The sequence below is a fragment of the Lampris incognitus genome, chromosome 21, assembly GCF_029633865.1.
Source record: "Lampris incognitus isolate fLamInc1 chromosome 21, fLamInc1.hap2, whole genome shotgun sequence".
Taxonomy (NCBI): domain Eukaryota; kingdom Metazoa; phylum Chordata; class Actinopteri; order Lampriformes; family Lampridae; genus Lampris; species Lampris incognitus.
In genome coordinates this window covers 12,822,130-12,838,521 of record NC_079231.1, presented here as the reverse complement: position 1 = coordinate 12,838,521, position 16,392 = coordinate 12,822,130, and the positions used below count along the sequence as shown (strand labels likewise).

The 16,392-nt window shown below is 43.7% G+C and overlaps 1 protein-coding gene and 1 long non-coding RNA gene across 2 annotated transcripts; both read left to right on the top strand.

Moving 5' to 3' along the window:
• Nucleotides 1-2,544: 2,544 nt before the first annotated feature.
• Nucleotides 2,545-7,319, top strand: LOC130131823 (OX-2 membrane glycoprotein-like). Its single transcript, XM_056301601.1, has 4 exons — nt 2,545-2,596; nt 6,093-6,431; nt 6,856-7,152; nt 7,294-7,319. The coding sequence occupies exons 1-4, from the start codon at nt 2,545-2,547 to the stop codon at nt 7,317-7,319; spliced, it is 714 nt and encodes a 237-aa protein (XP_056157576.1).
• A 91-nt stretch (nt 7,320-7,410) lies between these two features.
• On the top strand, nt 7,411-7,855 carry LOC130131459 (uncharacterized). Its single transcript, XR_008812382.1, has 3 exons — nt 7,411-7,469; nt 7,566-7,616; nt 7,828-7,855. It is a non-coding gene; the product is annotated as an uncharacterized LOC130131459 (long non-coding RNA).
• Nucleotides 7,856-16,392: the final 8,537 nt, after the last annotated feature.

Here is a 16,392-nt window from a genome sequence, read left to right as displayed (position 1 = left end):
AGAATAGAATACTTTTTTTTTTTGTCATTTGTACATACATACAATGAAATTCACTCTCTGCGTTTAACCCATCTTAGCTGTGTAGCTAGGAGCAGTGGGCAGCCGCCGTGCAGCGCCCGGGGAATGGTGTACTGACAGCTGGGTAGACTCTGCCCGGGAATTTGAATTCAGAGTTACCTTCTCCTAACCTTTGCCTAAAGAGGCATAAACCCACAAGGCAGTGAGTGGCTTTGAAATCAGAGTTCCCTTGTCCTATCCCAATGTGTTGGCTGGACTGGGCACCATGGGAAGTACCATACAGGCATGCAGGAGGACCAGATCTATGAGTAGGGACGTCGTCCTTAGCCAAAGGGCCCTTGCTGAGGTAAGGTGCTACCCCTCTACAGCCTGCAGTTGCAGTTTAGTGTCTTACCCAGGATATTACCACATGAGGTCAGAGGTCAGCCGTAGAGAGACAACTGAAAGACAACCATAGAGAGACAACATGTACCACATGAGGTCAGAGGTCAGCCATAGAGAGACAACTGAACTGGAAACGACAGGCCATGTTTCATTTGGCCGCTCCTCAGCCCAATCCCAAGTGATTCTGATCAGAGTATCAGAGCTGCACAAGACAAGTTAAAAGTCATGTTGACTGGCTGAATTTGATTATTTGGTCAGTCATTTGTCTCGGCAGTGGAATAAAGACAGTCTGAAGCCACTTTTCTATTTCACACTCAGCCATGTGCCATGGAGAGTTGTGTGTAAGCAGGTTTGCGTTCCAACACAACACTACGCTGAGTTAAACTGAGTTAAATGTAGTTGTCTCCTCATCCTATCTGTGTGACTCTTCTCATCAATTTTCAAGATGTAAAAATAATGTTATAATAATATGGAGAATAATAAAATGTTTACTGGTGTACATAGCTGTTTTAGGGGCTACTCTAGAATCAAATTTATTCTGCACTCGCCGTGTTTAACAGTGTCAGAAGCAGCTGAATGAGACCTTGCTTCACTTCATAAGTGCTTTGGTGCCCCCTTCATTGACAGCCATTGTATTAAAAGAGGCCGAAGCAGCCTTTCTACCAGAACGCCCTCAGGAGCTTGCAGACCAGAACACATGGCTCTCAATGGAGCTAACTGCTAGAAAGTCATCATCAGTCTTGATTTCCTCAGTCTGTGAGAGACTGGATTATTACTGTATGTAACACATTTCATGCCGGCATTTATTTATATATATTCTCTCTCTCTCTCTCTCTCTCTCTCTCTCTCTCTCTCTCTCTCTCTCTCTCTCTCTCTCTCTCTCTCTCTCTTGTGTGTGAGGGGGGTACTGTACATTGTAATTTGCTATACTGTCAAGGCTTGTGTTGCAGCTTACCAAATTAGGTAAAACCTATTATTATTTTCAACTTTCTGGGAAGTAGCGAAAATCCTGCAGCTCAATTTGAAGATGGGTGGTATATGGAGCTGATCGAATGTGTTTCAGCTCATTGTTTTTCAGAAACTCCTGAAAAAATTTTGCCTGAAAAGGTGGACCATTGTCTGTTAAAAGTTCCCGTACAAGTCCATAAGAACCCCCTCAATACCTCTACAGTCTTCAGCAGTGGTGTTTGTCATTAAAACCACTTGCGGCCATTTGGAAAAGTCGTCGTTTAACACAAGAAATTTGTTTCCCTTTCTCTGCGAAATCCACATGAATCTGCTGCCACGGTCCCTCTGCTCATCTCCACGGATGCACCGGAGCAGTGGCTGGTTTGTTTCTGTTCACCTGGCATAACTGACATGTGCTCACAAGATTCTTAATGTCCTTATCAAGGTTAGGCCACCAAAAAAGGCAACGAGCAGTGTTTTTAATTTTTACCACACCTAGATGATGTTCATGCAGTTCTTTCAACATTTGAGGTCTAAGCACACAAGGTATAACCACTCTGAATCCCCATATGACACGGTCACTTTCCACACTTAGCTCAGTACCTCACATACACCAAGGTTCCAGTTAATTTTCAGGGACATGTTTTTGCCATCCATGAAGAGTGTAGTATTTAACCCTTTTCAACACTGTCACACCTTTTTTTATTTGCCATCTCTTCTGCTGAGATTGGAGTCACATCTAGAAAGACACTCTGGACTTTAGATTACACCTAGGTGATTCTGTCTGAACAGGTAGTCCAGACAAGACGTCAGCATTTCATAGTGATGGGCTGATAGAATAACTGCATGCAAACTCCACACAGAGGACGACCCGGGATGACCCCCAAGGTTGGACTATGGAGGCCACCACGCTAACCGCTGCGCCATCATACCACCCACAACCATTATGTATACTACAAAAAAGAGCCATAAGGATGGATAAAGTCAAGTGCCTTGAAGTTCAGGGATTTAGTAGAATTTAACACAGCACAAATAATGTTCAAAGCAAGAAACAATCTACTACCGAGTAATATGCAAAAAATAATCTCAGATAGAGAAGGGGAATGTAATTTGAGAGGGAAATTAAACTTGAGAAATGATTTGAAGAGCATGGACATTTCAATCTGGGGGGTAAAACTGTGGAACAGTTCGAGCATGGAACTCAAACAAAGCACAAACATTACGCAATTCAAGAAGAAGTACAAAGGTGTGATTATCAAGAGATAATGAAGGATGATGAAGAGTTGTGTTAGCTGTTAAAGTTTTACTTATCTCCAAACATTCCTTATTCCAAACATTTTTTTTCTTTCATTTTCCTTCATATGACACCAAGTGATACCTGGGTTTTATATATATTTTTGTTATATAAACATTTCTTTTTCTTTTTGTAATGTAACTGAATTAATTTAAGAGTTGGTGATGAGGGGTAGGAAAAAATAAGTGCACTTCCTCATCCTCCTTTTCGAACCTGTAACAACTAATCTGATGTATATGGAGATTTGTTCGCTGAGTTTGATGTGTGAATTTATTGATCAATTCAGATTATTGGCAATGGCTTATCTGTAAATTATATCCTGCTTATTTACATCCATCCATCCATTATCCATTATGCAAGCCGCCTATCCCAATCGGGGTCGCGGGGATGCCGGAGCCGCTGTGATGGACTGGCGGTCTGTCCAGGGCGTCTCCCCGCCAGCCGCCCAATGACTGCTGCTTATTTACGTGTTTGAAATAAATCTTCATTCATTCATTCAGTGTAGAACACATACAGTTAATGCATAAAACTGTGGCATTTTTCATAGTAATTTATCTCATCCACCTTCCTTGTTTAGGGTTAAGCACAAATGTGTTAATGCTCACGCAAAGAAACGCCAACTTCAGCTTTTAAAAGCCGATCTGTTCGCACTGTTCAAATCCGGAGGCGAGACATTAACAAGCGGATTGGCTAACACTAGCCAATCAGAGGCAGCTTCTGGAGTGTGGCCCCACCCACACCTCATATGGACGAGTCGGTGAAGCTATTGGCGGTTATTTTAAATTTACTTCCCGTTGTCGAGTCATGTAAAGTCAAGTCAATTTTATTTGTATTAAATTAAAACATGAGCTCCCGCGGGATAACCTTGCTATCAATTTTATGTTTTGGCTTTCCTAAAGGTAAGATTCATATTTACATATTTATGTTTAATAGTACCACGACATGTGATCATTGAATGCTAAATTATCAGAAACATGCATCTTAAAAGAGCACGCGCCATGTGGGTGACCTGGTAGAGCGTGTACCTGTGCACGACGATCGACAATCGCTGTTAGTAAATTCGAGAAATGCCTAAAAAATAATCTTAACAACAACAACACGTGTCAGCTTGTCAAGAATGGTGGCTCGTTTTCATTTTTTCAAACCTTCAAATGTAGCGAGGCGATACAATATTTTTAAAAAATAAGAGAAAGAGAAAAAGTTTTATGTGATTTATTTTTTAAAATGCTGGCATTTTGAACACTTGAAATACTGCTACTTTCGGCTGCTCCCGTTAGGGGGCGCCACAGCGGATCACCCGTTTCCATTTCTTCCTGTCTTCTGCGTCTTCCGCTGTCACGCCAGCCACCTGCATGTCCTCCCTCACCGCATCCATAAACCTCCTCTTTGACCTTCCTCTTCTCCTCTTCCCTGGCAGCTCCATATTCAGCATCCTTCTCCCAACATTCCCAGCATCTCTCCTCCACACATGTCCAAACCGTCTCAATCTTTCCTCTCTTGCTTTGTCTCCAAACCGTCCAACCTGAGCTGTCCCTGTAAAGTTTCTCATTCCTAATCCTGTCCTTCTTCGTCACTCCCAATGAAAAGTTTAGCATCTTCAACTCTGCCACCTCCAGCTCCGCCTCCTGTCTTTTCGTCAGTGCCACTGTCTCCAAACCATACAACATAGCTGGTCTCACAAACATCTTGTAAACCTTCCCTTTAACTCTTGCTGCCTGCACTCTCTTCTTCACCTCTCTTCTGCACTCCCCCTTACTTTGTACAGTTGACCCCAAGTATTTAAACTCATATGCCTTCGTCACCTCTACTCCTTGCATCCTCAACATTCCGCTGTCCTCCCTCTCGTTCACGCATAGTTATTCTGTCTTGCTCCTCCTGACTTTCATTCCTTTTCTCTCCAGTGCATACCTCCACCTCTCCAGGCTCTCCGCAACCTGCACCCTACTCTCACTACAGATTACAATGTCCTCCGCAAATATAGTCCACGGAGACTCCTGCCTGATCTCGTCCGTCAACCTGTCCATCACCACTGCAAACAAGAAAGGGCTCAGAGCCGATCCTTGATGTAATCCCACCTCCACCTTGAACCCATCTGTCATTCCAACTGTACACCTCACCATTGTCACACTTCCCTTATACATATCCTGCATCACTCCTACATACTTCTCTACAACTCCAGACTTCCTCACACAATGCCACACCTCCTCTCTCGGCACCCTGTCGTATACTTTCTCTAAATCTACAAAGACACAATGTAACTCCTTCTGGCCTTCTCTGTACTTCTCCATCAACATTCTCAAAGCAAACATCACATCTGTGGTGCTCTTTCATGGCATGAAACCATACTGCTGCTCGCTGACCATCACCTCTCCTCTTAACCTAGCTTCTATTACTCTTTCCCAAATCTGCATGCTGTGGCTGATCAACTTTATACCTCTGTAGTTGCTACAGTTCTGCACATCATCCTTATTCTTGAAAATCAGTAATAGCGTGCTTCTTCACCACTGCTAGGTATCCTCTCACTTTCCAAGATTGTGTTAAACAATCTAGTTAAAAACCCCACTGCCATCTCTCCTAATCACTCCCATGCCTCCACAGGTATGTCATCTGCACCAACCGCCTTTCCACTCTTCATCCTCTTCAAAGCTGCCCTCACTTCCTCCTTTCTTAACCCACTGCACTTCCTGATTCACTATCCCCACATCATCCAACCTTTTCTCTCATTTTCTTCATTCATCAACCCCTCCAAGTACTCCTTCCACCTTCTCAGCACACTCTCCTCGCTTGTCAGCATATTTCCATCTCTATCCTTGATCACCCTAACTTGCTAACTTTGAACACCTTGACATACTGACTGGAAAATCTTTGAGTGACATTTTTACAATTTGTTATAATAAATTACACGTTTTGTCCTGTTGCAGGTTTGGATTCTGTTGAATTTCAGGCTGCAACTTGCAGCTGTTGATTTTGTTTTCTGTAACAGTAAAACAGAGGGGAATAAAATCCATCCATCCGGGACAATTCCGTACGGATGATTCACCTAACCTGCATGGAAAAATTGCACAGAGATAAAAAGGATAACAATTCTAACCTGGAAGTTTAAATATTTTTTCTTTATTATTCTCAGCAATCATCCCATAAATGTTTTTACAGTATTGAGGAGCACTTATTTAATTTGCACTGCGTTGTTTACAGTTCACTATGGTTGTTAGCCAGGTTAAGACTTTCTCTGTTATCAATGCAAAATTAAATTCTACTGGTAAATTTCAACTATGTGACCTTTGCATTTATAGAAACTGGCAATATATGTGGAGAATCAAGCAATCTTGATGTGACGGGTGCACAGTTCTGTCATGTTTCTGGTATACATCAAGTAATGGGAACTGGTGGTGTGCTGTATGTAATGTGGGTAAAATCCATCCATTTAAAAATAATTTACGCCTTCCAGGTCTACCAGAGCTGATCAGAACCCAGGGGATTGTAAAAGCAGCAGTAGGAGAACAGGCCCACTTAAGATGCCAGCTACTGGAGTCCAGAGATGTGGTCCAAGTTACCTGGCAAAAGATTTTACCTGATGGGGTAGATGATATTGCCACTTACAGCAATTTCTCCGGCTCCAAGGTCAACCTGCAATATCAAGAGAAAGTGAAGATCCAGCATGCCGGGCTGCAGAACATCTCCATAATTATCAACAGGGTGGAAAAACAGGATGAGTGCTGCTACATGTGTCTGTTTAATGCCTTCCCTGAAGGCTCGCTCACTGAGCACACCTGCCTCAAAGTCTATGGTAAAGACTGTGTACAGCATCAATGCACAGATAGGTAGAGAGAATATGTCACATGTTGATACAGAGTGAATCAACTTCTATATCTTTGCTGGGGATTTTTCCTGCACTGACTGCTACTTCAAATGTATAGTGGGAAATTGTATTTATTGTGAATCAATCAGGCCACACGAAGGAGACAAAGTCGTTTGTGTTTTTTTTTTCATCTGCAAAAATACTTTGCAGTGTGCTAAAGGTTTAGTGTCACCTGTCACAAACTAGACAGACTACTGTAGATGGACATAGTGAGGTAGACTGAACCTTACCAACCCTCTGATGGCACCAGGATGAATAGTCCAGATCAGTGTTGTTGCCAAAAACCTGGTGTTTAGCCCAAATCTGTGTTAGAGAATCTTAATTAAACTAGAATCTTCTTTTCACTTTGCAGAACAACATGAACCCATATTACGCATCATGAACTCAAATTCAGCCGTGTCCTGCTCAGCCACAGGGCAGCCTCCTCCAACCGTAATGCTGAAGATCCCTGGACAGGCCTTCTGTTCCTCAAACTACACCACCGACACCCTCACCAACCCCAACGGGACAGTCACTGTCACTGCCAGCGCCACATTGTTGATGTCCAAGAGCAACTGCACACAGGTGGGGTGTGTGGTACACATGTTTTCAGGCGATGTCAGGGAGTTGTCTGAGACATTTTCTAATGCCAGCAGAACACCACTTGTGGGTAAGAGATACTTTAATATTCTTTCCATTTTGATTTCAATGTTTGAGTAAAGAAACATGGAGAGTGGTGAGAGAGATGGGTCTGAATGTGAGTAATAAATGTGCAGTGAGAGTGGTTTCATTACATTTTTGTTTTTAATAGTCCTCAGTGTTCAGTATTCCTGTTGAAGTGCTCTCAGTTTGAATGTCATATTCCATACTAGTAATTACTGCCTTTTTTCCCTCAGGTATTATCATAAAAGTCACTGTAGTTGGTGGTTGTATTGTGGTGGCTGTTTTCCTCTTGTTATGGTTAAAAAGAAGTAATAAGCCGATGAGGTAAGAGTCTTTACAGGGTATTTATCTTACACTTATATCATTGTTGGAACATCTGTGAGCAGATGATAGTTCTGTTCTTTACATATCCTTTCCTAGGTCAAACGATGTCAAAGAGTTGATGAAGACACCAACAAAAACCATCATTGAGTAAGACATGTTGACATGCCTGTTGATATTTAAACTTAACATTTCTGTGTTTTCACATTCTGCCGACCATACCCCAATTCCCCCACCACACACACACCAACAAGACAAAAACAGTCCCTACTTAACTTCCCCTCACAAAGCCAAGCAGATATTTACCTAAGTGGTTGGATTTGTTTTTACTGGTTGTTGGTTTTGTGTTGTTTCCCTGAAGGTGCGAGGAGCCTTTAGTGATACAGAAGGGACATATTAGGCAACGACAGACTCCTCAGAAAATGGAAAGAAAATCATTATTTAAGCCAATGAATTGTGACAGGTAATGGTATATTAATGAAATCCCACTGAATTTGGATTCAGATTTAGATTGGGTTGACTGAATTGGTGACACGACAGTTTCTGTTTTATTCCATCTCGTTTTATGTAAGATTTTCACCTTACCTGGTTTTCATGATGATTCAGAGTCTTCATCTAGTTGTTAGCGGGGTGGCCGTCTCACCCAAATCACCTTTGACATTTTCCGTCTTTTTTGTTTATCTCCCCAAAACAAAGTTTGCCGGGTGAGTTGAGGCCCCAGAGAGACGGATCGAACTTGTTTACTGGTGAACCTGTTTGTCTTCAAGTCCACCGTGATAAAAAACAGACTGCAAACACATCCGTCCACTGGGACCCTGCAGTGTACAAAGCTTGGTATGGATAGCCTCCCACACTAAGATCAGCCTTCTGTCATATTCTCGAGCTGTATTTATGGAAGGGTTATAAGAATTGATCATAATTTTTTTTTCGAAGGTCATCAGTAGATGTTAGCTGGCCAGTCTCCCCATTATATTGTCATGTGACTGACCAGGTTAAGGTCAGTTTCTACCATGTGGGGGAAAATCCTAAGTCCCCAATGGATAATATTTGACGAGCTAGTAGGTATCAGGTAAGGCCACTTATATCTCTGAAATATACACAATAAAAGTTTTTTGTATACAGTAGTTTTTTTGAGCACAATTTTGTCAACCTTGAATAAATCTCATCTGTTGTTTGCTGCACTGCTGTTTGTGAGGTTGATTTGGCCAAAAGTTGAGCTATTTTGTAAATAAGTGAATTTGTCAGGTCCATCTGTTGCAGTCTCACAACCTTATGCACTATGTTATACTGATGAACGTGTGTGTGACATTCAATGAATTTTAAATTCCAGAGAGTTTGATATTAGATCTGTTGTCTCTGTAGATCTCTATTTTTTTTTCATTAATCCTCTGAAGTAAGACATTTTTTCAGCGCAAATTGTATATAGAGTATGTTTTATAATAAAGCTGGCGGTTTTTAAGTAATGTCGGTGGTGATCATTATGTCATACTAATATATACATTGATAATTCTAAATTATATGATGTATGTCAAAATGCATTACTAAATTTCATCTATAAGACTGTACATCTGTTACTTAGAGGACTTGCATGACAAAAAGTGTGATGACTCTTTTGTACCACATGAGGTCAGAGGTCAGCCATAGAGAGACAACTAAACTGGAAACGACAGGCCATGTTTCATTTTGCCTCTTGGCCCAATCCCAAGTGGTTTTGATCAGAGTACCGAGCTGCACAAAACAAGGTAAAAGTCATGTTGAACTGGCTGAATGTGATTATTTGATCATTCATTTGTCTCGGCAGTGGAAAAAAAAGACAGTCTGAAGCCACTTTTCTATTTCACACTGAACCATGTGCCATGGAGAGTTGGTTGTGTGTAAGCAGGTTTGCTTTGCAATACAACACTGCTGAGTTAAAGGTGATTGTCCCCTCATCCAGTCTGAATGACTCTTCTCTAGACTCTCCTGTATTTCAGATCAAGACAGACAACATATAGATTGTGTTGTATTCATTGTTGTGGGTGTTAGAACTAATTTCTTGTTTAGCATACAAATGTTTTCAGGGCTTTGGCGATTGCACAAACTGCCACAAGAGGTCACTCGTGGTTTTCTAGGGAAGGTGTGAAGTCCATTAGAAGAGAATCAAGGCCTCAAGGCAGTTGCAGGTGGGGAGCAGACATGAACTCAGTGCTCTCATGTCCTTATGTATAAAACATGGATTGTTCCTCTACCGCTTAAGAAGACATACAAACCTGCCTTGCAAATACAGAGAGCTCATTCAGACCCTCGACTGCAGACTGCTTTCTTACTGTGGGTAAGCTAAGTATCTATGAATAACATAGATTGATGGATAGATGTGCGCCCTGTGCCTGGGGATTTGTGGTGGGGGTGCGGGGTTGTTGCTCTGCAGGCTCCTGGCACCGCTGTGGGCTGTGTTCCTCTGAGGTTATGGATGTTTGGGCCCCGGCTGTTCTTTTGGTCGTGGGGTGTCTGCATGACTGCGGGGCCCGTGAGTGGCTGCACAGCCTGTTTGCTGAGAGGAGGCACTATTTATTTATTTATCTCAGATCCCCATTAGTCATTGCCTCAGCAGCAACTATTCTTCCTGGGGTCAAACAGTACAACAGTTACAATTTAAGAAAAACAAGCAAAAACAGAACATATATCAATATAACAGCAATAACCAGAAACCTCACACAAAACTAAACTTGTCAAACAGTTTTGAGCACTACACGAAATTCTATATACCCAACATAACCAGTTAGAAAAAAAGTTACCGTAAATGAGAATTTTTTTAATTTATTATTTAAAATAATGCAGATATAACTCATGACAACAGAATACAGCAAACAGACATAAAAATTAGAAAGAGATTGTTATAGATCTATAACAATCTCTTGCTGCATTACATATTCTCTCAGCCTCTTTTTGAATCCAACTCTGCTGGTAATTGAAATCAAATGTTAAATGTTCACCATGTATCATTCTCTTCTGTTCTTCTTAAACTACACAGAATGGATGGTTAAAGCACTTGGAACTTACTTATGTCTTTATTCACATAAACAGACTGCACGTTACATTCAATTCTAGCCAGTTTACGCTGTTATTGTGTGTCACACTCAAATTGGTCTCCGGAACAACAAACTTGTTACATATTTTCTTTTCTTTTTTTTCTTCTTTTTTTCCCCCAAGTAAAGTTTCTTGCTCTTACCAGTGATCAATATTACTTTAAACAAAAAAAACTTGTATGCTTAACATCATTACGGATATGAATTTCAATATCACAAAAAGTAAATTAGCTATGTTAATGCGTGGATCTCACACAGCAGAATTTATTGGGATTCATCCCGCGTGCACTTAAGAGGTGGACACTTCACATACACACTGCTATTATCTGCCTCACATACTCCCTCGACTACACCCTTCTTGGTGCGTTCTCCCCCTTTTTGCCAGTCTTCTCCTTTATTGCTATAACTGCTAAACTAAACTGATAAGCTCCATCTATTTATGTGTTGTCGAACACATGTCAGCGTCTGTTTCTATGTCTGTGTCTTATCAGACACATGTCGTCATGTATCTAAGGGGCATGTGTGTGTGAGGGTTTATTACATCCGACAGTCCGTTACAGTTGGGGTAGGACAGGACACAGTTCACCAGATTTAGCATCCTAGTCCTTGCTGGTAACGATGTAAAGTTAAGATTGAGTTCAGGATTAAATAATGTTCTGTTATTGGTTATTTTAAAAATGGAGAACGTACGGGTAATATAACATGTATTGTTAGTCAGTGTATAGTAGTTATGCGGGTTTGACCGCTTTGTTTTAGTTCCGAGGGAGTGTTCCTGGTGGGAGCATTTTTCGTGGGGGACGCGCGGGAGAGCGAGAGAGGGGGGGGGGTGAGAGGGCGAGAGAGGGGGCGTGGCTTAAGCGAACCGTACGCAGAGTTGGTATCGTTCCAGACCGTGCCGTTTGGCTGGAGAAGTGAAGAAGTCAGCGGAACTCGATTGTATCCGAGTAGTTTATCTTCGCCCCGGAGACTGTAAAGGAGACTATATTTATAGTGTCGAACCATAGCATTACAATAATATAATTGCTGACAGGTGATCCTGAACGTATTCAAAGGCTTTTGCAATGGAAAGTAGCATAGGTCTATTCCAGGACACGTTTCAGTGGGCACAGACATGCTGCCATCGGTATGGGTTAGACGAGTAGCCTATTAGTTGGGGTCGTTTTGTAACCAAAAAGTTACAGCAATTTTAACGGAACATGTAGCCTAGCCTATATAATTTAGCGTCCATTTTATACCGCCTCAGTCTACTCCTCTTAAATATCGTTGGTGACCACTAGAGGGTGGCGATGCCCAAACAGTATGTCGTCGCCCCCCCCCCCCCAATGTAGGGCGCGCTCGCTGTGTACGGACACACGGAGGACAGCAAATAACGTTAGAGCGGTGAGAACGTGCCAAAGCTAGCTAGCTTTATAGTTAGCCTAGTTTTACTCTTGACAATTTTAGGATATGACTAATCCCTGGAACATAATCGCTACTTGCTGGTTCCCCGCCTTTCTTATTGCACACTGCCCTGCTCCACCTGTACGCGCAGCGTAGGTGCCGCCGGGTCCGTGCTTGTTTACATTTGGAAGGCTGTGCCTCTAATGCCTGCCTGCTTCCCTTTTCGCTCGTTTTTGACATTTTCTTGTCCATGCCTTTCGTAAGCCATCTCACTGCTGCGCGCTACTTTTGCATTAGTCGAACGTTAACGCGCATTAACTAGCTTGGTTGTGATTGGGCAGTGGGCCCAGTCCCGGAAGCGATATTATGAACCCTACATAGCCCTCGCCAAAATCCCGTACCCTGTCCCAAATCTCGCGAACGGACGCCGGATTTCCGCTGCGTTGCTAAGGAAACAATCAACTATCAACTCGGTGCGAAGCAAAGCTAACGTTAGCTACCTTCAATTTTGTAATTTTGTATTTTTCGCAATTTTGGACAGCTGGCTGCTTTTGTAATTTCGGACTGCTGGCTGTCAACAACAGAACGGAGGTAAGTAACGTTAGTTGTCTGAAAATGAACATATATCTAATAAATAGACTTTCTCACATTTAAGAAAGTTGATTGTGGATAACTTAGACAGGTTAAATTGTGGGTGTACAGCGTTTCCTTGATGAGCGCTAACCCCATAACAACATATTTTCGCGTTGCTACGGTGGCGCACACGTGACAAAGCCAGAAACGGGATTTTGGCGAGGCCTATGTAGGGTTCATAATATCGCATCCGGGGGAGGGCTGCAGACTACCACATGCCTCCTCCGATACATGTGGAGTTGCCGGTCGCTTCTCTTCCCCTGACAGTGAGGAGTTTCGCCAGGGGGGCGTAGCGCGTGGGAAGATCACGCTGTTCCCCCCAGCTCCCCCGTAACATATTGTGTTCGCCTTCCGCGGCTGCAGTCTGTTCCGTCCCTACATAGCACCCATAGCCGTGTTCACATTGCGGAATAAACGAGCTGGCTCCCAACTGAGACGTGTTCCGTTTTAAAGACATTACATGGTGTCAGAAGTCTCTCAGCCAGCACAGCAGCGAGCTTTTGACAAACTCAATGAGTTGTGTGCGCATCCTCCAGTGCTGACGTTTTTCGACCCCGCAAAGCCTGTCGAAATATACTGCGATGCCCGAAGCAGTGGACTAGGAGTGGTTTAGCTGCAGGACAGTCTCCTCGTTGCCTTTTCATCCAGGTCTCTGACTGCCACAGAAACACGCTATGCGCAAATTGAAAAAGAGACGCTCTCCATCGTGCATGCCTGTGTCACGTTTCACAACCACACATCGGGAACGCATGCCACAGTATACAATGACCACAAGCCTCTCAAAGATATCTTTTTAAAATAATCTCTGCGGTCTACCCCCATGCGCATCCAGGGAAGGCGTCTTCGACTACATGGTATGATTTAACAGTCAAGTACAGGAGAGGAAAGGACATGGAGCTGCCTGACACACTGTCCAGAGCACAGCTTCCAGAGAGCATGCCTGAGATGGATGGCCTGGCCCCAGAGTGTGTCTCCATGCTCAACTTTGTTACAGTTAGCGACCAGGAGTGCACAGAACTGTAGGAGTGCACAAAAGAAGAGCTCAGCTGTCTCCAACAGACAATTCAGCATGGCTGGCCAGAACCCAGACGGTAAGTGCTAATTCCTGTTCAGCCATATTGGGACTCAAGAAGCCAGCTTGTGTTATCTGATGGAGTTGTATACAAAGGACTACGTATAGTAGTGCCCCCCACCATGTGAGAGTACATGTTAAGCAGAGGCGGCTGGTGCTAAAAAAATTTGGGGTGGCGCAGCTTGGTTCAGCAAACCTGACAGCTGCTTTAATGTCCACACAGTCGCAGAGTTATTAAGAAGGACAATGTAGCCTATAGATTTTATCAGGGTTCGTAGACGGTGGATGATTGACAGTTGAGACGAGGTGTGGTGGTGACTGTAAACATGATTGACACCCATGATCAAAAAACATTAAAAAAATACTAATTCACTGCCAATAAAAGTGGGAGTGCGCCCCATGGAAAATCTTAAGAAACCAATCAGACAGTAGCCTCAGGTCATCTGCTTGCCAAAAGTTTGAGGGCTTACATAAGGTATCGTTTGGCTGGTGCCCCTCACCCAGGAAGTACACATATGTGTGTATTCAGGCAGAAATCAACCAAATACCATTTGGAACCACTTTTTAATGGCTGCTGACAGGTGCTCACAGACTGAAAAACGCTTTTCTTTCATAATTATTTGCATTATAAAACTACATTATATTTAACATGGAAACAAGGGAGTACCGCCGCAACAGCCAACACCTCTGCAAAAGCACTGCAGCCGCTCCATGCCAGTGGGTTCGGGATGAACCTTGGACTGAACTATCAGATGCGCCAACTGAGAAGGAGCCACAACCTCTAGCTCTTCCTGAACTGCTGCACTCACCACCTGAAATACCTTTGAGCCCCTCTCAAGCCTGGCCAGCTGACAGCTTACTATTAGGCGGGGCAGAGTTGTGAAGAGTTGTGAAGGGAGCTCGGAGTAGAGCCGCTGCTCCTTCGCATCGAAAGGAGCCAGTTGAGATGGCTCGGGCATCTGATTAGGATGCCTCCTGGGCGACTTCCTTTGGAGGTTTACTGGGCACGGCCAACTGGGAGACCCTGGGGTACACCCAGAACTCGCTGGAGGGACTACATGTCCAATCTGGCCTGGGAACGCCTTGGGATCCCCCAGGAGGAGTTGGAGGGCGTTGCTGGGGAGAGGGATGCCTGGAGTGCCCTACGTAGCTTGCTGCCACCGCGACCCGACCCCGGAAAAGCGGCTGGAGATGAGATGAGATGAAATGAGATGAGATGAGTTATGAAGCCTCCTGATAGACTGAATCTACAAGTGATTTATGTGTGAGTTGTTTTTCTCACCTTGGGAAAGTGAAGCGCTGGGAAACACTCCTTCCAAGTTATTGTGTGTGGAATCACATCTAGATTTACACAGGTATTTTGCTTATTTACACAGGTAAAGTTCAATGAAAGTATATTTGTGCTTAAGAGGGTAGATGTAACATATTGTGTTTGCCTTCCATAGCTGCAGTCTGTTCTGTCCCTGCACAGCACCCGTTGCTCTGTTCACATTGCGGAATAAACAAGCTGGCTCCCAACTGAGACTTGGCCCCGTTTTAAATACATTACATCCCCCCCCTCAAACAGGGACCCCAACCGACCAGAGGAGGCGCTAGTGCAGCGACCAGGACACATACCCACACCCGGCTTCCCACCCGCAGACATGGCAAATTGTGTCTGTAGGGATGCCCGACCAAGCCGGAGGTAACACGGAGATTCGAATTGGCGATCCCTGTGTTGGTAGGCAGCAGAATAGACCACCATGCCACCCGGACGCTCCTGAACTGTGTGGATTTTTTGACAGCCCACCGATGCGGCGGCCCACTGGGATTTGTCCCTGTATGCCCGATGGCCAGTACACCACTGGGTCCAGGAGAGCCTGAAATAATCTCCGTATCTCTTCCCCCTAAATCTCTCTCTTATCACTTCTCTTATGTGTTTTAATGTTTTGTGCTTTTGCGGTCCCTTTTGTTTATGTCTTGCTTCGTCTTAATGTTTGTGATTTATTTTGCCCTAATCCTGTACCCGATCCCAATCTGCTGCTGAACACCTGAATTCCTCCTCGGGGATGAATAATGTTGTTCGTATTCCTATAATTTCCGTCCACTATTATATTTTAATACCTTTGTTCCTCCTCTCCCTCTTTTCAAAGTCGTTGTACCTGTTGACCAACCGGAACGTTGCTCAAGGGTCCTTAGGCAGTGGCTTAATTGGCCATAACTGCTCTCAGCGATCAGTGATTTATCTATATAATTTATATATACTCTATAATGGGGAGACTGGCCAGCTAACAGCCACTGATGACCTTCGAAAACAAATTATGATCAGTTCTTACAACCCTTCCATAAATACAGCTCGAGAATATGACAGAAGGCTGATCTTAGTGTGGGAGACAATCCACACCAAGCTTTGTACACTGCAGGGTCCCAATGAACGGATGTGTTAGCAGGCCATTTTTTATCACGGTGGACTGGAAGACAAAACAGGTTCATCAGTAAACAAGTTTGATCCGTCTCTCTCTGGGGCCTCGACTCACCTGGCCAGCTTCGCCACAGTTCAGTCTGGAAAGGCCGTTTGTACATCTGTTACTTAAAGAAATGTCGCGTGACAAAAAGTGTGATGACCCCTGACACGAGGCCAGAGGTCAGCCGTAGAGAGACAACTGTACTGGGAGCAACAGGCCACGTTTCATTTGGCTGCTTCTCGGCCCAGTCCCAAGCAGTGGCGTGGCATGGGGAATTTTTTTGAGGAAGCCAAGTAAGACAAGACCTCCAATCTATGTTTATAATCTTATCT